This window comes from Falco biarmicus, chromosome 3 (assembly GCF_023638135.1).
Source record: "Falco biarmicus isolate bFalBia1 chromosome 3, bFalBia1.pri, whole genome shotgun sequence".
NCBI classification, from domain to species: Eukaryota; Metazoa; Chordata; class Aves; order Falconiformes; family Falconidae; genus Falco; species Falco biarmicus.
The window spans coordinates 107,618,723-107,644,157 of NC_079290.1; the positions used below are offsets into that span (position 1 = coordinate 107,618,723).

General features: G+C 39.4%; 1 protein-coding gene across 1 annotated transcript in view; it reads left to right on the forward strand.

Annotated features, from left to right (window-relative positions):
• Nucleotides 1-25,435, forward strand: part of CFAP74 (cilia and flagella associated protein 74) — a 92,292-nt gene that overhangs the window by 35,100 nt on the left and 31,757 nt on the right. The window contains exons 4-16 of the mRNA XM_056331177.1: nucleotides 7,857-7,968; nucleotides 9,005-9,095; nucleotides 9,459-9,518; nucleotides 11,361-11,459; nucleotides 13,273-13,377; nucleotides 14,575-14,748; nucleotides 15,352-15,462; nucleotides 17,316-17,418; nucleotides 18,138-18,295; nucleotides 20,254-20,464; nucleotides 21,373-21,558; nucleotides 22,631-22,804; nucleotides 23,954-24,072. Coding sequence (XP_056187152.1) covers nucleotides 7,884-7,968; nucleotides 9,005-9,095; nucleotides 9,459-9,518; nucleotides 11,361-11,459; nucleotides 13,273-13,377; nucleotides 14,575-14,748; nucleotides 15,352-15,462; nucleotides 17,316-17,418; nucleotides 18,138-18,295; nucleotides 20,254-20,464; nucleotides 21,373-21,558; nucleotides 22,631-22,804; nucleotides 23,954-24,072 — 1,676 coding nt within the window. The 5' untranslated portion in view covers nucleotides 7,857-7,883. The remainder of the gene's footprint in view (nucleotides 1-7,856; nucleotides 7,969-9,004; nucleotides 9,096-9,458; nucleotides 9,519-11,360; nucleotides 11,460-13,272; nucleotides 13,378-14,574; nucleotides 14,749-15,351; nucleotides 15,463-17,315; nucleotides 17,419-18,137; nucleotides 18,296-20,253; nucleotides 20,465-21,372; nucleotides 21,559-22,630; nucleotides 22,805-23,953; nucleotides 24,073-25,435) is intronic.

Below are 25,435 nucleotides of genomic sequence, written 5' to 3' on the forward strand. Positions count from 1 at the left end.
AAAGACAATTTTTAAAACCAACCCACAAAGGACACACTGCAAAGGAGGCATTTTAAAGAAATTAAAAGCAAAAATGAATGTATAGATACCTTAAGCAAACTAAAGGATGCACCTGTGATAAAGTGCTCGATTTATCTTTTCCTAGGCTTATTTTTCTATTGTCATTTAATACCAATATTTCAAATGGCAACTAAGGGGCGGTGGGTGAGGGGAATGACAGCCCCATGGGATCCAGGAGGAGAACAGACGTACACAATACATACACAAACATACCTCCACAGACACATAAGATCTTATGTCACAAACGTCTTAAGAACGACGTGGGGGGGTATTTTCTTTCTGATCTTTTCCTTCCTTGCACATTTCAATGGTCATGCCTGCAGCTAACGCATGCTGAGAAGGAAAAGACCTAAATTTAAACTCAAGAAGTTGGTTTGTTACATGAAAACTGTTCGGGGTTTTTTTGGAGGAGGGAAGCCAAAAGGTTTTTAATGGCATTTACAGGATGACATACAGAACAGAATGATTTTGTCTCTCTGTATAATAGAACAGTTTTACACCTTCCAGGATATTCTCAGGTGACATTTTTTCACGTTTTTCCTATTCTCAGAGATGGTGTTCCAATGAGCTATGTACCTATTCTGAGAATCCCTTAGTATTGTTTTTCTCTGGCTAGACAGCCGTTATCTAATTTACTAGTAAAAAAGAACAGTTTTCCGTGTCGTCAGCAGACACCTGTAAAAATAGCAAAAATCAGCCGAGGCAATTTGTACATTTAGAATGAGTGTGTGTATATGTGTATTTTATATGTGTATAACGCATATATATGTTTATAACACATAACATATGGAAGTGTCTGAGTGTGTGTATTTGTGTGTTGGTAGATGTACATCAGGGCAACATATGCTCTGAAGAGGTAGATGTTGCTACACGTTTGGCCATTAAAACAAATGAAAATACAATGGCAATCCCCTAAAAGAATTGTATTTCTACGACTAAACTTTCAGCACTTACTTTGATCCCATGAAAAAGTTCTTTGCTGTCAATGGTTCTGATACTGCAAAAAAGAACAGGAAAAGTATCACCTACATATTTTCTCTAAATTCATTAAGCTAGTTCTCTTTCTTACTTCTCCTTCAACCACTATACTCCTTTTTCAGGAGCTCTACAGCCAAAAGCCCACAAATTCTTCAATGCAGTCATGATGGGAATAGGTTTAGCTTCAGGATTTTAATACTTTTCTCTGAAAAAATCTGGTAATCAAGGTGTATATTACCAGCGTTCTGATTATCCCTGGAAAAAAAATAACCGTCACATTCATTTCACTGGGCATTGCATAGGGATATTTATCGAATTGCTGAAATCATCTCGAATGATCAAGGTTTTATACTAGAGATGTGGATTAATACTGTTGTCATGAATGGAAGAAACATATACAGGGAGTTTTCCATCACCACCACAATAGTGCCTGGGTTTAACAAAATCTCAGGTTATTTTCACAGGACTGATTTAGCTACCACTTTGTGTCTGTACTTCAGAAAAGGAGATGTTCTAAGATGCATTCCCACACAATCTGAAAATATGTAAGTTCTCTCAGATAAATACGTTACATTCGATGTATATGGGCCCTAATTATAACCTCTGTATTATATAGAAGAAGGATAAACACTAGGTCTTTCAGCCTTGGTTTTAGTTGACTTTGCATACAAATACATAGTTAAGCAAAATGGGCTTTTACATGCTAGATTAACAGTTGGACTCAATGATCTTAAATGTCTTTTCCACCCTAAATGATTCTGTGATTCTATATATATACACACACATATATATGTACACCCCCACGCAAAATTAATAATTCCTATTAGCCAAAGGGAAGAAAAGGGATAAAATTATAATGATCAACAATGTATTTAATTTCCTACAATTCTAGCAGAATATCCCAAACTCTTTACAGTCAATGACAGATTAAAATTTCTCAAGAGATAGATTAAAAAACAATTAAAATTGCTATTAAAACATCAAAACAAAACAATTTAAATAAGCTCCCCAAATCTTTCCCATCTAATCCTCTTGAAAATAATTAAAGCTTTCCTTTAGCTACTGGCTTGGAACTGTCAAATATACTTAAAAATATGGCCCATGATATTAAATGTTTCTTAAGCCTTTTTGTCACTCTACTAAATTACTACGTCTCCTCAATGCATGTGGCTGCAGGCACTAGCTCTTATGGAAATACCCATCCTATAGGCTGACCTCGCATATGGAGCCCAGCTGGATCATCAGAGACCGCATGGGATCAAACCGTGCTCCAACATGGCCAGGTTGTCAGGTCAGAGTTACACAGTTCAGAACAAAATTCCATCTCTGCTCTTGTACACGTAAACCGAGAGCAGATCTGGCAAGGTGGTGTAATGATGACCACGGTGATACCCAGGTCGGTATTTCTGTATTAGCTGACTATGTGAGTCTGTCGAAAGTTGATGGGCTCTGCCCACATCTGGACAACTTCACAAGTAGATATCGTTTATAAACTTTACTATTTATTAAACCATTAGTTATTATTACTATATTAACAATTAGTAATATTTGAAGCATTTACCCTTTCTCAACTAGTAGCAAAGGTCACAACTTTGAAGTAGTATTTTGCTATACTTAAAGCCAGAAACCCACATTTCAAAACCTGTCAAGTATTTTTCTTCTGGAAAATGTAACCAGCATGATTTTTTCCTGATCATAGTCACTCATACTTTTGTAACTGCTATGGTAAAATAATGTATTTAACTTGTGGTAAGAAATTTTATTGGAGGGCATGACTCAATGGGATTGCAGAGAAATATGCTCAGTGATTTGGGTCAAAGAACAAGTGTTCATAGTCCTTTCTTACCTCAGGATTCTGAGAGCATTTCAAAAGGACATTATTAAAATTCATTTTACAGTTGCACTGCTTTACCTGATATTCTTAATGGATAATTTTCTAAACAGGATAGATGGTTTTACTGCCAGAAAAGTAAAGATGTCATATTGTCACATAAAATTTTTAGAGGCAAAAAATGTACCACATAGATAATTAGTTTCACTGTCCCATGATTCGACTTAAAAGCTAGTGAAAGACTGTTGTGGCAACGTCGCCAAATGTCTCTAGATATATAAATTACACACATATGCCTATTTTTATAAATGAGGTTTCAGAATTTCAGTAGCAATCTCATGGTGGGAATATTTAGCTCATTTCAGAGGCTGTACTGTGCTTGCACTGTATGCATGTCCCGTGGCCCCAACACAAATGTGTCTGTATTTAGTAAAGATCAGTCTAACCACAACTTGTCTTCTCACCTAAAGCACTGGCTGAGAAATCCAGTTTTTACCTGTTTCCAAACGTTCTGAAGAACATGCAGTTCCTCCCTTAGTCTGCATAGATTTTATTTTTTTTTAAATCAAGAAGTGCAGTGTGGCCAGACACTTTGCCCTCTTTTTCTTTTCTCCGCGCAACAGATTTGGGATGAAATTCCCCACTTTGTCACTGAGCCAGGGCTAGTTCCAGGACTGGAGATGATTGCCTTACTCCAGACGTGTTGCTCTCAATGGTGCACTCACAGCTGATGTCACCCTGGGTCCTTCCTTGATGGACTGCTCTGGTAGCAAACTCCCCTCTCGCTCTTTCTTACTACATCTGTAAGGGTGACTCACTGGTAAGAGGCTTATCAACATTGTGCCATTGTTTACAGTTGTTTGCTGTTGTTAAAGTTATCTGTATCATAGAATAGGGTCAGAAAAGTTGTTTTATGTAATCTGCTATGAACCATGCTGCAAAAACTAAGATTCCATTATTGGCATGTCTTCCTGCCTAAAAGCTAGAAAGCTCCGTATATGAGCTACTGTCACCTTGGAAACGTTCAGAAAAGAAATACCAACTGCCGGCAGAAGCACGGCGTGTAGCCATATAACAAACCAAACCATCCAGTTCTACCAAGTTTCCAGTCTATCATGGGGTGGTACTAAGGTAACTCCATTGAAATGCCTCTAAATTTAACTTCACCTTAAGAAAACAGCAGGGTATTAGTTTATACATGCTTACTACATTACCCAGTTTCTCTGAGGTGTATCACTGGTGGTCAGGGCCTACGAAGTCTAGAAAAGTAGCATCACCCAGTGCCTTTTTGTGCATCTCCTGAAGCTTAAAGCTGGAATAGATTCACTTACTTTAATTTGGCAGGGCTAAGTTGTGGATCGGGAGGTAAGAACTTGCCTGGGGAGCTGTAACTTAGCATCTTCAGAGGAACTGCAGGTATCTTCTCTCTTCTTGCATCTATATGGGAGATAAAAATCTAGATTGCCTTTCCCTCGTGTCAAATTAATCACCCGATGCAAAATCATGACCAGTGGCCAGGAAATCACACAGTCAGGCGTAACTGGTAGTGAGCACTCTGAGCTGACTGGTGCTGATGGGAAGGGGGCTATTGTAAAACCTCAGTAACAAAACAGCTGGCATTTCTGTATTAAGTTGGATTAGCAATTTGAACTTTGTCCAGTTCAGAGTGAATATTATGTCAACATTTTCTACAGAATGACAATTCAATTCCTAATCATGTCTGAATGCTATGTCTCTGGCTGCAGCAGTGGTAATAATCCATTCTGGTTTACAGCAAAGACACAAATCAGCTATTCTTTTTTGACTCAGGTGTTGGTTAGGGTTTTAGGAACCTTAGAGGTTAAACTCATATTTATTTATTGCTAAAACTACGTTTGGTTTTTTTTGTTGTTGTTATGAAAATCATCCACACAGTTGTAAACTGGGACTAAATAAATATCCTGGATAAAAATATCACAAGAAACTGAAAATCAGTGACATTACCAGGTGTTCTTACAAGTGTTTTCTTGAGGGGAAAAAAATGTCCTTGGATCTTTTGTGTCCTGACTAAAGGAGTGTGAGAACTGGCAGGTTCAGAGTTAACAACAGTTATATCTATTCTAGATCTGCAGAGAGAGCTATACAGTTAATCACTGCATATTTTTAGCCTACATCTTGTAGCTTTAATCCTGCAAATGTCTGTATGTAATTTGTTTTATGTAATATGAATAGATGCCATAAAATCAAGATTCTACCATCTATAGAGCTCAGAATGTCCATATATTTCTAAAGAATGAGGACGTATAGCATAAGTGTAGGACAATTAATGGGCTGCTGTGAATAATATATGCTCTATACTGTGGGTGCCAGTGGAAATAAATATTTAGATTAGCAGCGTGTGCTTACATGCATGGTATCAAAAAACCAGACCTTGCTTCTCATAGCAACTGTAAAAAATTACAGAAATACTGCTAACAATTGGGGAACATTTTCAATTCAATAAATCCGAGAATGCTTTCTGTCTCTATGTATAGATCAGTGTGTATTTTGGTATGGAGCTCCGCTTAAAGAACGATGCCCCAATATTTTAATAACTGAATCACTTTGAATCTTTGCATAGCTGAATTTCTCTAGCATGTCATTTAGGCCCCGCGCCAAGAATAAGGGGACAAGGATCTGCTTTTCTGTGAATGGAACTGCACTGTTCCTTAACTTTGTCAAGGCAATACCTGGAACAGAATAGAAAGGAAACCCAGTTAATTACCAGTTCAGAGCTAAAACCTGGCAACTGATCACATGGTAGCAAACACGCAGGTTCAGAAGATACCGCTGAAGAGCAGAGTATTCCAACGGAGACACATCCTCTGAATACAGACACATTAGCTTTACTGTGTCAATTACTGAAATACCATCTAAACACTTGTTCATCTAGTGATTCTGGGCATGCTTGTAATGACCATTATTTACCAGGAACCTCAAGACCTGTGGTTTCTGCTGAAGCTGGAGGAAGCATTCAGAACGTGACGTTACAGATGGGCGGTGTGATCAGTACACAGGATTTTTTCTGTAATAACCTTTAATTAGTAACTAATGGTGAAATCCTATTGTCAGAATAGCACAGGCTTATTTCTGAAAAGCCATTTAAGACAGCTTTATGCTGGATTGAAACTGGGAAATCTTCAGTATTCTAAAATGTGCCTATTCCGACCTTCAAATCTACAGGACTTCTGCATGGCGGAACGTCACGTCAATTGACTAAAAAGATTTTTTTTCCATCATAATGCCACCAACTTGCTGAAAGTGTAGACGTGTGTGTAGAGTAAATAGTAAGCTGAAAGTTGGAAATTTCTGGGATTTCAGGTACCTGAAGCCAGCCGAGCTCAACGCCCAAGCGTGGCTGGAGAGGTGCCACGGCCCTGCAGCCACATGGGCGTCACGGGGCAGTGAGGGGCACACGGCCATGCCACTCGTCCTCACATGTATCTTAGTGCACGTGCCAAAAGCTCCCCAAGATGTGACAGCCCTTGCCAATCACAGCCGGAAAGCCGTCGCGTTGCAGAGCAGTTCATCTTTTAACCTCCGCTACTAAAAATAAAAGAACCGTCGAGGCGGGGAACAGCCACAACGCGCCGCCCCGGCGCTCAGCTGTGCCACCCGCTGGCCGGGGCAGGCCCGCGGCCCCCCCCGCGCCGCCCCTCGGCCCGCCCGCGGCACTGCCAGCACGGCGGCGCTCGGCGCGCACCACTGCGCGGGCGGGGAGCCCCGCACGGTCGGCTGGGTGTGGTTTGCCGCGTTGCCGTGGCAGCGGAGCCAACGGCCGCAGCCGCGCTGAGGCGGCGGTGAGGCGCGGGGCCCGGGGCGGCCTGCTCGGCCCTGCCCGCCGCCGCGCCAGCTGTGGGCCCCCGGGAGGACGTCTCGGCCCAGCGGCGGGCAGCGCGGGGCTCTCCGGGCTGCCCTGGGGCGGCGGGGCGCGGAGGGCCGCCGGGGCGGGGGCGGGGTAGAGGCGCAGCCGCGGGCCCTGGGCGGGCTCCTGGCGGCTGGCGCGGGCCGCGGCCTGCAGGCGGTGAGGCGCTGCGGGGTGGCGGCCCGGTGGAAGGCCCTCGGGCCCTCTGCCGCCGGTAGGGCTCGGCCTGGTGTCCCCGGGGCGGTGCTGCGGGCGGCTGGAGCTGCGGGAAGCTTTGGGGCAGCTGGAGCTGTGGAAACCTTTGGGGCGGCTGGAGCTGCAGAAGGCTTTGGGGTGGCTGTGGGCTCGTCTTGTGTTTGTGTGACTTCCCAGTGCCGCCAACATCCCTAAGTCAGTCACAGCCCAGTGTGGAAATTCTGGCTTGGTTTTAAGGCGGTTCTTATGATTTGGTTGGTCTGCACCATACTTACATGAAGTATTTTCTCTGTTCCTTACCTGGAGAAAATAGATAACTCTCTTCTAGTTTATGTTTCTGAGTTCCTGAGAAGGATTGATAAATGCACCCAAAGCTGAGCCACCACCTTCACTAATACTCATCATGTGTACAACTCTCTGTATGAGTAAGATCTTGTTGAGATGCTCAGGCATGTGGTGATAACTCATTCCAGATGACATATAGAATTTACTGAATTCTAATTAATGGTGTCAGCATTTGAGATGAGAACTGTTTACTTAACATTCGGTAACTGCATAGGACACAAAAGCAAGTAGTGTTTGTTGGAGTTGTTCCCTAATCATCCTGAGTAAAGTGATTGCCTAAGTAGATAAAATACATTCACAAGGTTTGTTTAATTATTGAACTGATTGCTATTAAAAAAAATAATGGTAGTGGCCTTTCTTTTCTAGAAGACATTTATTAAAGTTGATACTTAAAAGTGTTTGACTAGTACAAAGGTGTGTGATTGTATCCAGTTATTTCACAAGCATTAAGTATTTACTGAATGCTATTAATTAATCTCAAGATATAGTCACCACTATTGCAAGTTCTTGGAGATTATATATATATATATATATATGTAAATCCTATGCTCTTCTCTTTCTTAGCCTGGTCATTTTGAAAGAACTATCAGTATGGAAGATTATGAGATCAATTATAGTAAGGAAGAAGAGCAAAAATATCTTCCACCATTTCTGGAAGAAAACGAAGAGGAAGCTGGTCAGTTCTCTGATGTGGAAGAACACTGGGAGGGTGAAAATTATGTATTGTTTGGATAACTCACAAAAAACTAACATTAATGTGTCTTCTAACATAGTAGATGGGAACAGTACGGTTCTAGGGTTGAATGACATTCCAAGTAAATGCAATGATTCCAGTAGGTATTCTCTAGCATTATGCTACACAGCTGTAACTAACCCAAATCAAACTCATCTTTTCTGTAGCAGTAAATTCTCTACTTTTTACCTCTGTAAGGCATTTTGGTTCAGATTTATTGATGGTAAAAATCTAATACTTGACTGTAAGGACTTGATTGATTTGCTCATACATCAGCATCTAGTGCTACTTGAAGTGCTCTAGACTGTCATCTGGCTCCAGAATGGCATAGGTCTTCTAGATTCAACTTTGTGGAGATGTTGGATACCCTGAGACATCTAAACTGGATGTCTCACAGATACCACCAGATACCTCTTAGTTGGCAGCCAGTTTCTCTACTTGTGTCCAGAAGTATGTTTCAGTCTAGTATGTGAGGCAACATATCTACCACAATCTACAGATTATCGTGGTGTAGTGCTGAATATTGATCTTTACGTTAAAAAGAGTTCTTGGGTTGCTCTTTTCTCATTGTAATTTTCTTGATTACAAGAATTCTTATAAAAATTTTTGATCTTCACAGTATAGTAGGATAAGGTAATGTCAGATAAACATACTAGGCTGTTGGCCAAAACCTGTCAATAATTAGCCTCCCCCCTGCCCCTCTCCCTGTTTTTGTTTGGGTTTTTTTCCACCTGCATTGGATTGTTGGTGACACTTCCATAGTGAAGGCAGAGGGTATCTTCCTGTTTCGGTTTGCAGGTGTACCATAGTAGTCCCGCGTGTCTTGTTATACAATTTTTTTTTTTAATATACACTGAAGTAATGCTATAAAATGTTGTCTCTGATTGTCCATGTTTTGACTTGATAGGAAGTATACCTAGAGCTTTGAGTTTTAGAGTTTAAAATCTCTTTATTAAACTGTTGTTTTAATATCTATTAGAATACCAGCTTGAAGAAGAGTTGGCTTGTGGTGTCAAAATGGGAAATGAGGACACTGCTGAACGAGCTGGAGACAAACCTGATTCTAGCATGTAAATCACTTCTTACCAGTCCTAACAGTAATTTTCTTTATAGTAATTTCCTTTAAACATTTTCAAGAGAAGGTTTGGTTAATTCAACTATGCATTCTTTTGTCAAATTAGTCATAGGCAATATAGACTTCTACAAAAAATTAATCGGTTGCTACTGTTAAAACAATGAGCTGGGTAAGATAAAGACAGACTGAACACTTTTTAATCTGAAGCCATTGTAGGTGTGCACATATAACACAATGATTGCACCACGTTAATGTGGGTGATTTGGCTCTTCTCAAACCAATTTACACTTCTTCTAAAACTCAGTCAACTCTTTGTAATAATATGTAGTGTTGTGTTTCTATCCCTCTGTACTTCTAGAACATCAGGAGCAGTTGGAAAAAGAGAAGTTTGTCTGCCAAAGAATACCAGTGTTGGATTGTAAGTTTTTTCACGTGTACAGGGTTTCATACCACTGTGTAAAGTGGTATGGTGATAGACCAGATATTGGTATGATGGTAGATTTGTACTCATTGATTTTACAAGTAGGTGGTACAGTGGACTTACTCCTGAAGAAATAAGTTTACATGTAACAGAGGTCATGCCTGGAAAGGAATTTAGTGGTCTGAATGTGGCCTTAAGTAGCTATTGCTCTCGTCAAAGATCAATGCATGGTTTGGCTTACTTTGAGGAGGCTGTTAATCTCTGCCCTGGAATGACTTGGTGCAGGGTTATAAGGCACGATGAAAAGCTCAAATAACATCTGTTAACATATGTATGTGGGAGGTTGCATTGCACATATACCTACCACCAATACATGCTGGCAGTGTTACCATTATCAACAGATAAACTCAAAATACACCAAAATGATTTAGAAAAACAAACAAAACCCCCCAGACCTTCAGACCTTTTCTTGCTATGTGTTTAAGCAGACCAAAATGATAAGAGAGATTAGCGCATCAACAAACCGGTCTGCTGTATATAATATGTTTTAAACTAGTATGGAATGTTCCCTTTAAAGTTTTAGACCGTTGTTCAGGAAAATTTGAATGTGCAAACCCGAGGTATAATCACCCACAGGCATTTCAGAACAAAGACCCATAATTCATGCATTAAATGTTGGTGTAAATGTTCAACATCAGATATGCATGTCTAAAAATCTTGGCTTAAATGCATGTGTGTGTAAACTTCTGTACAGATTATGTTAGTTTGTTTCCTTATTTATACTGGTCATATCTGTAACAGTTCTGCTAGACTAAGAACAAAACTGAAACAACCCACAAATGCAGAAGTGGATGATGTACAAACTTCACGTAATTTCTCATTATGGTTTCATTGTTAATCGTGTTTAAATTCAAAGGAAAAGCTTGGAACACTATGTGGACTACATTAATAAAACTCAGGCTATGAAGTATACAGATAAAGCTTGTGTATTAACCTTACAGAGGAACCTAAAAGAGCTCAGTGACATGGTCAAAGAAAAGGAACTTGTGGCCCAAAAAGCCAGGTTTAGTATTTAAGCGAACATGATCCGATGGCCTAAGTCATCATCAAATACTGGGATACTGTATCTGTAACAAATACTAGAGTTTATAGAATTCTTTTTTTGAAAGTTATGTGATGGCAACACTTTTTTAATAGAATATTTTCATTATATCCCCAAACTCTTGTAAAGAATTAAGGATCAAGAATAAGAATTAATTACATACTTGAAAAAATTAAATGCAATAATGAATGTTAAAGAAGAGATGTTTCGTCTGGGAGAACTAGATGCTAATTCCTTTCAATGATGTCTGCACAATCATGATAGTTCAATAGTCAGTTGGAAAGATCAAATGGAAAATTAATTGGAAACATTTTCTTAACTGTGATGGATATGGTACATTAGAATCAGTGGAGTTGCTCACATAACTCAAGAGAAGCACCTTCTATGAGTGTTTTGATGTGTTAAGGTCACAAAGTTGTCCCTTAGCAGCAACTGTTTCTGAAGAAAGCTAATGTACAAAGATGCTGTTTATGCTGTTGTCATTTTTGATGCCTGAACTATGGATGATGTCAGAATACACTTGTCACATTTTCCTGGATCTTTGGAGAAAATGTTTGAAATTAACCAGGGCTTCTGAAGAACCTCATAGTAAGATCTTAAAAGAAAAAGTGAGATGGTGGTGGGGAACTGGGAGAGCTGAAGGAATCCTAGCTGTGACTCTTGCCCACAAAAGGAAAAATTTCTTCAGAAAGAGTGAAGAACTTGCAAAATATAAATAATCTGTTTGTTTCTTGCAGAGATGATCTGAGTACCTGTCAACGGCGGATCAAGGTGCTAGCAGAGCAGCTGGATTATTTAGACTTTGAAATAGAGAGAGAGGAGGAGGCTGGCAATGTGTAGGTAGAGAGTTTCTGGATGCCAAAGATTACAGGCATCCACTGTGTTTATCTGTATGTAATTAATGAGATAAACTTTCTTGGTTTCATCTCTCCATATTGTTGAACAGTTGATAGAATTCTTAAGCACATATGTTAAAGACATGAACAGACCAGTGATGAAACCCGTTGTCATGCTCAGGTTAAGCTGTAACCGCATTAGCTTGGAAGGCTGTTCTGGTACAAGGCTGCTGCACTTTCAGCTGTTGAGCAGAGCAATGCTTTCACTCCCCTGTCGCTGAAGGCATGTGGCTAATACTGCAGTCACTTTCCGGCTGAATGTATTTTCAACAATAATTCCTCCTTTTGAAATAGACTAATGGTGGATTGGCTTGGGAATCATTGACCTCTATGCTTTCTGGTCTAGGGGTAATATTCTGTTAGGTAAATCAGTGCAGAAAGAGGTGGAAACTTAAGAATGGATAGGAAAGATATTTTAAAATATAACAGCAACAGGTTATTTTATCAGCCTAGCCCATTACTGTCAATTATGTTTATCAGGGTCTCAATCACTTCTGTTCAGTATGATGAACCAACCCAATGTGCTATGGCAGTTTTAGAGGTCATGAGTTTGCTTCTGTTAACTGTTACAATCAGGATTTTTTCATATATATATATATATATATATGTATGTATATATATGCCATTTCTTTTTTTGTTTATTTTATGTTGTGAAATGCATGAATGCCTTTCGGGAGTAGTTCTGCATCCAGGAGCTGTTCTGTAACGCTTCTGCTATAAAGTGGGAGGCAATTTACTGTACTCTTCACATTTGGTTTAAATAGAAAGAAGTGGGTGGGTTGTGTACCAGGAACCAGTGTATTGTGAACAAACTTTGCAGCTGCATTTTATGACCTGTGTTAATCTTCAAGTTAGTGTGTTGATGAATGGTGCAATGATAAAGGTAGGTTAACTGCCAAAATGGAATATCTGCTTAAACAGAAATGATGAGTTGAATGCTAATGAGACCCCTGTGATGGGTGCTAGTACTCCCTGTTCAGGATCTCAGACAGTTTTAGTAACAAAACCCAACAAAGACAGAAAAGCTCTGTGGAAGTTTTTATGCTTATCAATTCTTGCAATCTATTATAGTTAACAAGTTAATAATAGAATAAGAAACTTGATAAATGTCTGGTTTATGAAGCTCAGAGGTATTGTATTTTAGCAGTAATGAAAATACTAGCTGACATTAACATTACTGATGCCCAATACAAAAATTCTGAAGTAAGAGTAGTAGGTTCAGGTAGAAGATCCATTTCCAATTTTCATTTTGGGGAAGGGAGTCTATGTTGAGTATAGTCAGTTCGTGGTTGATTCTGCATACTTTCTGTTAGTCTTCCTGGGTAGAGAAGACCAAGGAAAATAACTGTCTGGCAATGCTGCCATTGTAGACGAAGTATATGGAATATTGTAATGCCATTTTAAAAGCAAAATCAGTCTAGGTTCGCTTAAACTAATTTTTATCAGTAATACTACTTTTATCAGCTTGAGAAATGAACAGTCTCATTAAACTTTACTGGTCAATGGCTTTGGTTGAAACTTAGAGGAGTATTTCAGTGTGTAGTAGTTTAAAGAAAGCTATGCCTTTGAATGAAGAATGGATACTGAGAAGGCTAAATAAGAGAGTGCATAAACTAGTGGAGTTCTAAAACATAAATCTCAGCCTCAAACCTACTTTTTATCACTGCTGATCTTGGAGGTGGGGGTCAGATTATATTTTTTAACCTTTATTAGTTCCAGTTTCTTCCTGATTGTTTCTTTTTAATGTTAACAGTGAAGCCTTGTCCCGCCTTCAGGCACTGCGCAATCAATTGTGCACTGAACTGGAGGAAGAGGAGGATTTTGAGTTGAAAGTTGCTGTGACACTACAAGAAAACATGTAAGTGAGGGAATGAGAAACAGTCTGATGGGAATCAATCTTTATTGTGTTCTTCATATACTGTTTAATGGATTCAAAAGTTAATCTCTATGGAAGTTGCTTGTAAATACTGAACTACATCGTTTGAGGTCATGTGAGGTTGACTGCAAAGCAGAGGATCTCAAGAGCAACTTTTAGCCTGAACAGTTCATTGCTTAGGAAACTGCTTGCTTGTGGCTCAGTCCTTGAGTTAGTTTTGCACACATAAATGAAGTTTTAGTTTTAGTTGAGTTGTCCATAAATTGTGGACCTAAACAGGTCTTATTTTAAATGGGAAATAAGCTGGATGAAAGTAAATCTGTCTGTGACATTGATCTCTGAATGAGCATAAATGCTTCTAATATATGCTTCTTAGTGTTTTTTTTTTAGGGCATAAAGAAAAAGATTTAAATTGAGAATGGAGACATTGTGGTATTTTTATGCTAGGCTAGTATTGCTGTTTGTAATTGATTGTTCACACATACTAAATTACTTATATAAGACAGAATAAAACTGTTCTGTGGAAGGCAATGGGAGCGTGTGTTTATATTTTAGCACCAGAGGTACAACTACTAATGCCACTGCATCAAAGGAAGAACACAAGCATGAGCTTATGGATGTGGTTAACCACTTGGTTAACCAGGATACAGAGTGTTCTGCTGCAGTGTTGTATAATAGCTTATAAAGGCTTGACTCATTTATTGTGTGATTAGCAATAACTATTAATCGGTTCATACGTAAACCTATCATATCTAAATTCCTTCAACAAAGCATAGAAGAATAAAAGCTATGGCCTGTCCCTGAAGTTATTTACTCTTGAAGAAAAAGCTATTTTTCTAATTTTTCTTGTTGTCTTATTTTTTCTGGGTGAATGTAAATTTGAGAAAGAGAGCCTTGAGCCTTAATTTGTTTTTACTTTTTTGCTTACTGATATTTTTGATGTCTTTAAAATGAGATATGCTGTTAGATATGAGCCTTAGTCTGAAAGGTACAATACCTGTGTCAGTAACAAGGTATGATTTACAATATAATTTAAAGAAATAAATTAAAACATGGATATATTTTCGATTTTATTTTTTATTTTATTTATTTTATGTAGAGCCTTAGCTACTCGATAGTCTCAAGTAAGTGAAAGAATGTCAGTATTTCAGTGAAAGCAGCTCATGCTTTGTTTTAAAGGCTTGAGATGTGGCAGATAGAAACTGAGCAGGGAAAATATGAAATCCTCCATGAACAACTTAAAAAAGATGAGGAGGAGCTAGAGATGCAATACCAAGAACGAGCAAAGGTCCGGATTTGGAAGGAAGAAATAGCAGCACTGCAAGCAGAAGAAAATCGGCGGGCTAGAGCAAAGTAAGCATCTATAAGCCTCTGCTTCCTTTCTCCAAATTACTTTTAGCCAGCTCACTATTTCAGGTGTTGAGAAGATAAGCTAATTTAAATAATATCCAAAAATAGTGATATTGTGTTTCTTAGCTGCATGTTGCTTCAGAAGCATGAGGAAACATAATTAAAGTAAAAATTGCCCACAGTCTTGCAGTTCTGCAGGCAAAGATTTCTGATCTATGAAAATAAACTTGCTAAACACAAAAACTGTGAATGCTTTTTGTCTAAGGAAATGAAGCTGCTGGATCAGACTAACTGCATGTGTCTGCATTGTTGTTGGCCACCAGCACCTTCTGAACCTATGGTGAGGTTCATCGAGATTTCTTGGAGAGAAAGCGAACACTAGTTTAGAAATTTGTCTAAAATGTCTAAAAAAATTTGTCTACATATGAAACCACTTGGTTTTGTGAAAACAGGAGGGGAGGGGGAGGGGGGGAAGTTGGCGGAGATTAGTCTCCTTGTTTCAGCACATATTAATAATCTCCCCACCCCCACCCTTAGATGTCATTGTGTTGGAATTAAGGTTTCCTTAGTCCTGCTGCAATTGTTGGTTTGCTTGTGTTTTTGTAGAAAAGAAGAGGAAGCCCAGAAAAAATATCAAGAAAGGCATAAAAAAATACTTGAAGATGCCAAAAGGAACCATGAAAAAGCAGTCCGTTTCCTCAGAGAAAGCATAGCAAGGTTATTGTTTATTCCTTTTCTGTTATTGTATACATTCTCTGGTGTGCAATAGTTTATCCTTCAGTCTTTGAAATATAGTCATTTCTCTGCTAGGTGTGTCTTCCGTTCCACTTGGAAATCTTCTGCCATGAAGCATTCACTTAGTGGCAGTGAAGCAATCAAATTTTGCATGGCACAAAAGGACTTGGAAAGCTGACGATCCACTTAGTGCACTAGTGTAGTCTTCAGGGTCCCTGTAGCTGAAGGGACAGCCTTTTTGATGAGATGCAGAGGGGTCTGACTGCTTGCAGGCATTAATAACGATTTGAAACATTTCATATATATTTGTGTCATTAACTGAACTGTTTCTGAAGTAGTATAACTAAATTCCAGGTTTCAAACCTGCTCTCTGCTGTTGTATATTCCCTCTGAAATGTGGTAAAAAAGCTTTCTTGCAGCCTGGTGAAATTGGTTGATAGGCCATTTCTTTGTGCTCCTGTTCTTTTCTGGTTGATGGTTGTTGTGGTTTAACCTCAGCCGGCAGCCAAGCACTACGCAGCTGCTCACTCACTCCCCCTCGCCCAGAGGGACGGGGGGAGAATAAGAAAGGAACATAAAGCTCGAGGGTTGAGATAGGAACAATTTAATAGGTAAAGCAAAAGCTGCACACACAAGCAAAGCAAAAGAAGGAATTCATTCCCCACTTCCCATGGGCAGGTGGGTGTTCAGCCATCCCCAGGAGAGCAGGGCTCCATCACGTGTACCAGTTACTCAGGAAGACGAATGCCATAATGCCTGATGTCCCTCCCGTCCTCCTTCTTCCCCCAGTTTATATATTCAGCATGACGCCATATGATATGGAATAGCCCTTTGGCTAGTTCGGGTCACCTGTCCTGGCTGTGTCCCCTCCCCATGTCCTGTCCTGTGCCCCTCCAGCCCTCTCGCTGGCAGGGCCCATGAAACTGAAAAGTCCTTGACTTAGTATAAGCATTACCCTGCAACAGCTAAAAACATCAGTGTGCTACCAGCATTGTTCTCATACCACATCCAAAAGGCAGCGCTGCACCAGCTACTAAGAAGAAAATTAACTCTACCCCAGCTGAACCCAGGACAATGGTAAATTGAATGTTCTCCTCATGGGTTTATGTTTATATAATTACTGCGCTGTTGAATTATTTTGCTACTAAAGAAACTGTGAAGCTTTTTTACTTACTTTTACTTGTATGCTAGCACTTCATTGAAAAAGGTGATGTAAATAATTGTACTGTTTCTGTGATGGTTTATTTTTCATTAGATGGCATGTGAGACTTAATAATTGAAAACAAACAACCAAATAGAAACAAACCATTTTTTTTTCCCTGGGTAATGTATCAAATATATTGATCTTACTAGGTTTTTTTCTAGTTTACCTGGAATACTCTCAGGCTTGATTCATGCCCACATATTTCTAGCTTTTGGAGTTCCTAGGGTTTATTTTTAACGTGGATACAAGTGGTTGGCTCATATAAAGTTCGCTATGTAATTGTTTAGATAATGGTTATATGAGCAACACCTGAATTCTTACTTTATTTTAGCAACTAGACATATGTCATAATGTGGAACACATTCTTCATATTCAAAATTTAAAAAAAAAAAAAAAAAAAAGTTGTTGAGCAAACTAGTTGAAAGCCTGTTGGCACTTGCGACTTGAGCGGTACCGTATATAGAAGAGTCTTCCAACTGTTCCGCTGTACCCACACCCAGTATCATAGTAAACACAGAGGCTTACAGGAAGAATGTTTGGTGACATCGACAATTACTACTTGTCAGGTTAAACATTCTAATACTAAAAGCTTTCCAGGATATGAGCCTGAAAGATTTTACTTTGCTTACAGAATTCATGAAAAAAATGCAAAGGAAGAAGTGAAAACTCAGGAGCATATGGAGAGAAGGATACAAGCTGTGCTTTCCCTGAAAAACAGCCTAACTTCCAACAGGGTACTGCTGCTGTGGCTTGCATGGGGAGTGAAGGAACTGGCTTGTTAGACTGCTAGGTTTTAATGCAAGTAATTTGAGTTTTTGTTGCAGAATTGTGTGATGCTGTCAGATCACTGACCAAATCCCTTGAAACTGGGGAGAATTTAACTATAGGAGTAATGGTGCTAGATTTGTATGTGCAGATTTTGACACTTCTACTTAGAGAGCTGATTCTGTCAACAATCTAGCTGTTCTGGTAGGGTGACTCTTCAAAATAATGCAAACTACAACTTCTCTGAAACCCAGCGAGAAGCATTTCTAGTTATTTGAATCCCAGTGCAACTATGCTTCATACAGAAGAAAACCAGTTACTTAAGAATTTAAATAATGTAAACTAAGAATTTCTGAGCTGTGCTACTTTGCTTTTCTACTTACGTTCTGTAAAATCTGAAGGAATTACATTCATTTAATACTGGTTTGTTTAGAACTGTATCTTTCCGCATTGCTTCATGGAGTAGCATTTCAGAGGCAGGCTAGGAGCGTAAAGAAGTAGCCCTGACCTAGGCAGAGCTTTCTGCATCTCAGCACACCATGAGCACCATGTGTATTAAAGACAGGAAGTTCTACTTCAGGGAAATCTACCATGAATTCATACTTAGATAAGGAGACCAACACTAGATTCTGGTTTATATTCTTTAATATATGAATCAAATACTAAACTGGTTTGTGTGGCTTCATAGGAAAAACTCCAAACTCTCCAGGCTTGGAACAAAGCAATGGCCTTTGAGGCAAAGAAGCAGGAGATGGAAATGAGGGAAGCTGTCCTAGCAGAAGGAGGCAATGTTGCCAAGGAAATTTTCCTCCATAAACGACAGCTACAGCATGAAAAAGAGAAACAGTAAGTATTCCTATCTATCTCAAACTCTCAGCTGCTTACTGACGCTCATGCAGGAATATATTTGAGCTCTTAATCAGATTCTGAAAACATAAGATTTACGATACTGTCTCAAGGGAGTGAACTCATGCTTATACTCTGGATGTGTGATATTTGTATAGTCTGTTCTAAGCGACTTGAACTTCTAGCTTAGGTGTGTTATTCAGAGAACCAAAGTTAGGAGCCCATGTTCTGTCAGTAGTGCAAAGAAGATAAACTGCTTCAGGAGGGGAATTCAGTGAATCTAAACTGGATGCCCGAAGTAACTGTACTTCTGCATTTCCTGAACGCTGTCCCTACAGAAACTGAATAGCTTTCAGAGGCTTTTAGAGACAGTCTCTGGAAGATTGCACTGCAGTAGAAGCAAGGTAGTCTTCATGCTTTTTCTGATTGAAAGTACTCGTCTGCCTGTGTAACAAAGTTGATAGGAATGTGCCTGTACGTCATCTGCTCCGGTAAAAAGCATAATTATTGTTTTTAACCACTCATGAAGATGAATTTGAGCTAAGATACCAAACAGAGGATGGCCGAGATACGCATTTCTGCATGCTGGCTTTGCTACAAGGGCAGTAAACTGTAGCAAATGTTAGAGGTTTAATAAAGGTCCAGTAAGTCCTAAGTTTTGATTAAATAAAGCTTCAGTTTTGACAGCTGCGTAACACCACCTCTGCTATCCCTAAATATGTTCTAAAAAGCATATTAATAAAATAATCGTATGAGTTTGTAGAGATCTGCTGGAAATACCCAACTCTTAAGTTTAATCCTTTTCACCTTGCTTTCTGCCTTTCACTGTTTCCCTTTGCAGGCCAAGGGAGATCACAGTTTGCTAGTCTTAACGTTAGCTGTGTCGTGTTCCTCATAGCAGTTCTCTTCTAATTTCAGCTACTATCCTCCTAATCTGCTGAAGAACTGCTTAGTTATTTCTCCCAGGGCTCTGCCATTCTCCTCTCCTGTGACGGGATGTTCTCAGTTTTCTCCGAGTAGATTTCAGCCTGAACATATATTTCTGAATTATCTGCAAAAGAAAATAATTCTTTAGTCATTAAAACCATTATGCCATTAATTTGTATATCACCTACAAAAAGATTTGTAAAGCCAAGAACTGATAGGAAGAGTGGATGGCTTTTTACTTAAGGCAGTTAGCACTGGGAGTCAGTATACTGCTCCTATGTCTTTGTATCCGTGATTTAACTTCCTTGTACTGCGATTTTGCAAAAATACATTACAAATAGGATGCCATTTATCTGCTGCAATGGGACATTATGAGGCTACATTCAGGCATTAAAGTGCTTCAGTAGCCAGTAGCCTGTATTTAAATGAGAGGTGATATTTTCTTTGCTCCTGTTTAGAATCAGTAATTATTTATATGGATTACTTGAAGAGGTGAAGGTCTATATTAAAACTGATCATTAGTGTGGGTAATATTTGTTGCAGAAAATTGTGTACTAAACTGCTGGTATTAAAACTGAGATTAAATTATCTACTGTCACTTTTGTCATGCTACGCAGTGTGTCATGGAATTTGTAGTTGTACATAGCTTTGAATTCATATCTTACAAGTTCAGTATTTATGTCCTATCTTAAAAAATTCTTCCTTCCTTTATTAAATCCACTGGATTTCAGATAGGCAGTTTTCTTTAAATAGCTGACAAGGTTAGGAAAAGTATTTAAACCCTTTGTTTTTCAGTAGCGGTGACTGGTATGCTTTGTCAACTCCTCAACTTCTAAAACACTGTAATTGAGTATATTTAGTCTGCAAAAATGTATAAATAGCCTCTAAATCACCTGTTGTCTTCGCACAAATTACCAATGCACCCAATTTAAAGACTTGCTCTTTAGCTTAAAGGCTCAAAAGAAACTGGACTGCAGCGAATATTATTAATAGCAACCATAGTGGGTTTAATATTTCTTACAACATTACAGAGCTTTTAGAAAACGGCAAAAGTCAAGAAAAATTGAGATTGTTTCTCGAATTTTGCAAGAAGAAGCTTCTATTTGCAAGCAGAAAAGAAGTCAGTCCTGTACTAAGGCAATTAAGGGTGGTGGTAAACTTGAGGATTCTTCACTGTGGAGAACGCAAACGTGGCGATATATCGAGACGACCTGCAAACACTCAGCTGGAGCAGTATCACAGGTAAACAAAGGCCTAAGAATTACCTGTCTTTAGGTGTACTTTTTGTCAGAGGTGCAGGTCAGTGAATTCTTTTGTCTCTGAATAGCAGAGCCTACAACCAAACAGAACAAGTACAGAACAAGTGGGTGGTCATTTCTCCCCTAGATCTCTTAATGACCGTTAGTCTCCCTTGTCTTGCTTGTTGATGCTTATATGAATAAAGACACTGTCTTGCTTGGTGTGGGGAGGTTTGTAAGAAGACGTGAATTTTCAGACACATGAATCGCAAGAGGCATCAAAAGCCATGCAGAGTACCATCACTTCCTATTTAATTACCTTCATCCCTGAGTAAGGATTCAGATGAGTTTGTGAGCACACGAGAAATGTTTCAACTGTATTACAAAGGAGACCAGGGTTCTCTCTAGACATAAGCGGTCTGGATAGTTCGTTGGTTTTTATCTTCGCAGTATTCCAGGGAGTACTGGCTTGGAAAATGAAGGTGAATGGAGGTGAAATGATGGAATTTAATTCCCTAATGAAACTAGTGGCCTCATGCAATCTTTAGGTATTTAAAAGAAAAGAGGTGGGGAGGGAGGTGTTGGTAGAAATAGTCATACTACAACGAAACAACAAAGCCCTTTGTTATCACGTGATATGCAAAACATTCAAAAACTGCAGTGTTCTCATGCCTGGGGACTGGTTTCTAGCCTCCTACAGTATACAGTTAACAGCGTACAGATGCTTTTAACGTAAGATTTGGTTTGTATTCGGTGTTTTAAGAAAGGATTGACCTAAGTTGTCATCCTTGGCCTCTGAGCTCTATACACCCGTCATTTTTGTGTTAAAAGAGCTCATAAACTGTTAACTGTTGAAGTAACTGTCCTTTAGTAATTTTTAACTGTATCTTCAAAACTTACGGTCTTTCACAGAAGTCATGGCACTCTCCGCTAGCTTGTTCCTCAGCGGGTGAGAGAACTGCTTCTGTAGGAGAGAATTCTGAAGAAATACCCCATGACGTGCTCTGTGAAAGTGATGACGATGAGAAAGAGAGGGACAAAACCCTACTAGAACCTGAGTTCCCAGGACTTTGGGATCAGGAATGTGACTTGCACAAGGTAAATGTTGTGATATCTCGTACTAGAAATAATAACAGGCAAAGAAAAGCATACCTTCTAGCAAAGTAGTAGTATTCTATACTCTAAACAGAAGTAAATAATATACTTAATACTCTTATAAAGTGGAGTATAATATAAAATAATATAAAATACTCTTATACAGTGGAACTGTGAAGTTAAAATCCTAAATGTGATTCAAAGGTATACTTGCATGTACTGCTTTTTCTGAGATGTAGAAGACATTTAAGAGCAGACTTTGTAATCAATCAAAAAGAAATAATGTCAGTACATACTTTCATGGAAGAAGTGCTGGACCATAACTGAAATTATAACCACAGAATCATTTAGGTTGGGAAAGATCTTTGAGATCATCAAGTCTAACCATTACCCCAGCACTGCCAAGCCCACCGCTTAACCATGTCCCTGAGCACCACATCTACGCATTTTGTTTTAACAACTCCAGGGATGGTGATTCCGCCACCTCCCTGGGCAGCCTGTGCCAGTGCTTTACCACCCTTTCAATTGAAAAAAAAATTGCTAATATCCGATCTAACCCTCCCCTGGTGCAACTTGAGGCTGTTTCCTATTGTCCTGTCACTTGTTATCTGGGGGAAGAGACTGACCCCCAGGTAGTTGTAGAGAGCAATAACGCCCCCCCTGCGTCTCCTCTTCTCCAGGCTAAGCAACCCCAGTTCTCTCAGCTGCTTCTCATAGGACTTATGCTCCAGAACCTTCACCAGCTTAGCTGCCATGTTGCAGTGAAGTTAGCTGATTTTTTCTGAATGAGTATTTGTTTAAGAAGTTGAGGGAGAAAAAAATCCTTTAAGTGCACAAGATCTAATGCTGCCTTTAAAAACACTATGTCATAGTGTTGGATGATAAGCTACAGAACAGACAGCTGAGAGTAAAATTCTTCATATGAAAGCTGGGAGGCTGAATTTGATCTGGAGAGAAACAGATAAAGGCTGGCCAGATCCTAAAAGATTCCATTCTGCAGACTTTTCTACTTGGAGCTACAGATTCTGTGATCACACTTACAGTCATGGTGTTTTTTATCGATGTTCCTTATTAGATATCCAAAGAAGAAATGGTTCCAAAGCAGCTGGCTACAAGTGTAGTGAAAGAAGAACTTTTTGACAAAAAAAGGGAGAAATTCCAAACTGGAGTTTTTCACAAGCAAATAGTGTCTGGTCGTGAACGTAAGGGATGTACTTTCTATAGTAAACCAAGCTGCATTCATTTTAAGGTTAGTGACCGTTCTGCGTAGGATCTATAAAGGTGATGTATGTGTCTACTGTACATACATAGCAATGTCTTGATCAAAAGTCTGTTGCATGGGAAGGAAAAGAAAATATAATACTTCTTGTCTTTGATAGGTCTTTAGTCAAACCTGAGACAGTATTTGCCTTTTTATCTAGCAATCTCTTTAAGTTACAATCAGGTTAAATAAACTACTTAGTTTCACTACTTAGTTCTAAATTATAAAATACTTCCTTTACTTAGGGGAATTTAAATACTGCCAGAAAGATGAGCAAATAATGAAACAGCTTGTTAGGCTGTGTTCTGTTGTTGTTTGGTTGGGTTTTTTTTAAGCGCAGCCTAACTGTTACTTAGGTATTGTTTGTATATACATTATGACTATAAAAAAATGCCCTTGAAGTCATGACTATGACCCAGTCAAGATTTCAGTTTGCAAGCCACCATCATATCGTACTGGTCATGAGGAAAGTGAGCTGCAGTATATCTGTATTGTAATTAACAAGTGTACTGTGAGAAAGTATAACACTCTGCCTAGTCCTCTGTACTTGAAAAGGTTGCTAGTATGGCACATCAGACAAACCTTTTGTGTCAGAGAAACGTGCTGCCAGGCAGCCCACGAGACTCATCTACGTGTTAGTGGATGTGCCCAGCTGTACAGCTTTCCTGGCGTTCTGGTTTGATGAGGTTTGATGAGCTGGGAACCTGTGCCTTGCACAGAAACAGCAGACCTCTGTCAGAAGACGGTGACACCCAGCTCTGTGTTTCAGAAATCTGTGTTGCCTTTGCTACACACAGTCTTAAATTGTTAACTTGGTTAGTCCACACATGTGACTTGACATCTTTGACGTTCACTGCAGGAAAAGACAGAGCAGCTTGGTGTGTTAGCTGTGCACCAACGCAAGTGATGTGCCCCAGCCATGAAGCGTGAGTTCCTGGTTCTGTAGGCTGTGTGTTTTACAAGGGTTTGTTTGGAGCCAGGCAGGGCTTGATGGGTTTAGATAATACTTTGCACACAGGCCAAGGATCCCAGTAGGGACTGTGGGCACAGCTGTGGTGAAAGCAGTTGGTTTTGTCATGATGTGTGTAAACGCTACTTCCTGTAACTCACACCACCTGATATGTTTGGTGTTCCAAGGATTTTGATGTTGGTCAAATCTACAAAAAGAAGATGGCTTTGATAAACGCATCCTACAGTGTCAATTCCTGCAGACTAGTGGGAATCAGTGAATGGCTCAAGGACTTCATCAGTATTCAGTAAGTAAAATTAACTGTAGACTAGTTGCTTCTTTTACCTTTGTACCACAGCAGATGTAAGCAAATTCTGTAGCATATTAAATAATTTCAGTAGACACATCTAAATTACTAGATTCCATTCTTGTGTGATGAGGAAAGAAACTGTGTCTCCAAGCTGAGGAGCAAGAGGCTTACTGAGCCTCAGCTGCATGTCGTTGGTTTCTGTAGCGGTGATAGGAAGGGACCAGCCCCTAGTCTGTGGAAAGCAATAGAGACCTGTGGCAGCTACCAGCCCTGAACAAGTAGAAAGCTTTTTTCAAAAATGTCAGAACATTTTAAAAAGGGGAAAAGGACCTCTTCATTGGTACAAAGAAGTAAAGGAGGACCCAAGCTTCTTTCTAGGCCACCGCAAGGGCCTTTAAACCCAGGCAAACCTCTCACCAGCTGCCATCCTTCAGTGCGTGATTCACATGAATTTCTAGATGACTGCTGAAGTTTGTGCGTAAGGAAGCTGATGAAATCAAGGAAGCAATCTGTGGGCAAAGAGCACTTAATTTCAAATCCTGTGGTCTTGGGAAAGAACATTCATATAATCCTGATGACAGGTTATATAACGAAGTACTCCATCCAGTTGGGAGAGGTTGCAAATTAATCTCAGTTTAACTATATAAATGATTTTATTTGGCTGTTAATAAATAAATAAAAGGAAATATCCACAAAATATTGCTTTCTAAGAATAATTCAGGCACTAGCTTTCTCTGGAGATACTCCAAGTCTTCAACAATGTAAAGTATTACTTTCCACAACTTGTCTTTACCTGAAAAGTGAGTCAAGAAAATAAAATATTTACTTGGAACTCTGTGAAATGAAAAGAAAGAAAGATTTTAGTCTAGCCTAAAAATGAAAAACTGCCAAAGCTCTTGTTTGTGTGTAAGTGAACCTTATTGACAAATAGGAGACATCAGAGTGAATTAATTTGGCTTACATAAAAAGTTAACTTTACATAAAGACTTCAATTCTTATCGCTGACTGACCTGAAGAAACCAATTCTGTTTAATTATATCCCGGTGAAATAATAAGTTGTCTTACCCCAGTAACTGATTTCATACTCCAGGGATCATTTTCCAGCTCACTACCCACTGCCACTTTGTAGTGCTAGATTGCACTTGGAATTTCCAGCTTGCTCGATGAGAAAAATTACAGTGCTGTTGCCTGCCCTCTTAGTCCCTGTAAGAGTACACTGGGATGTGAAGATGCTACAGTTCTTGACTGAAGGGAATCACTGGAGAGCTGTAAGGTCTGAATCCAGCTGCTGTAGGAGATCTTGGTAGAGATGGTTAGCACTTCAGTCACAGGCTAATGGAGGTGCGTAATTGACCACAAT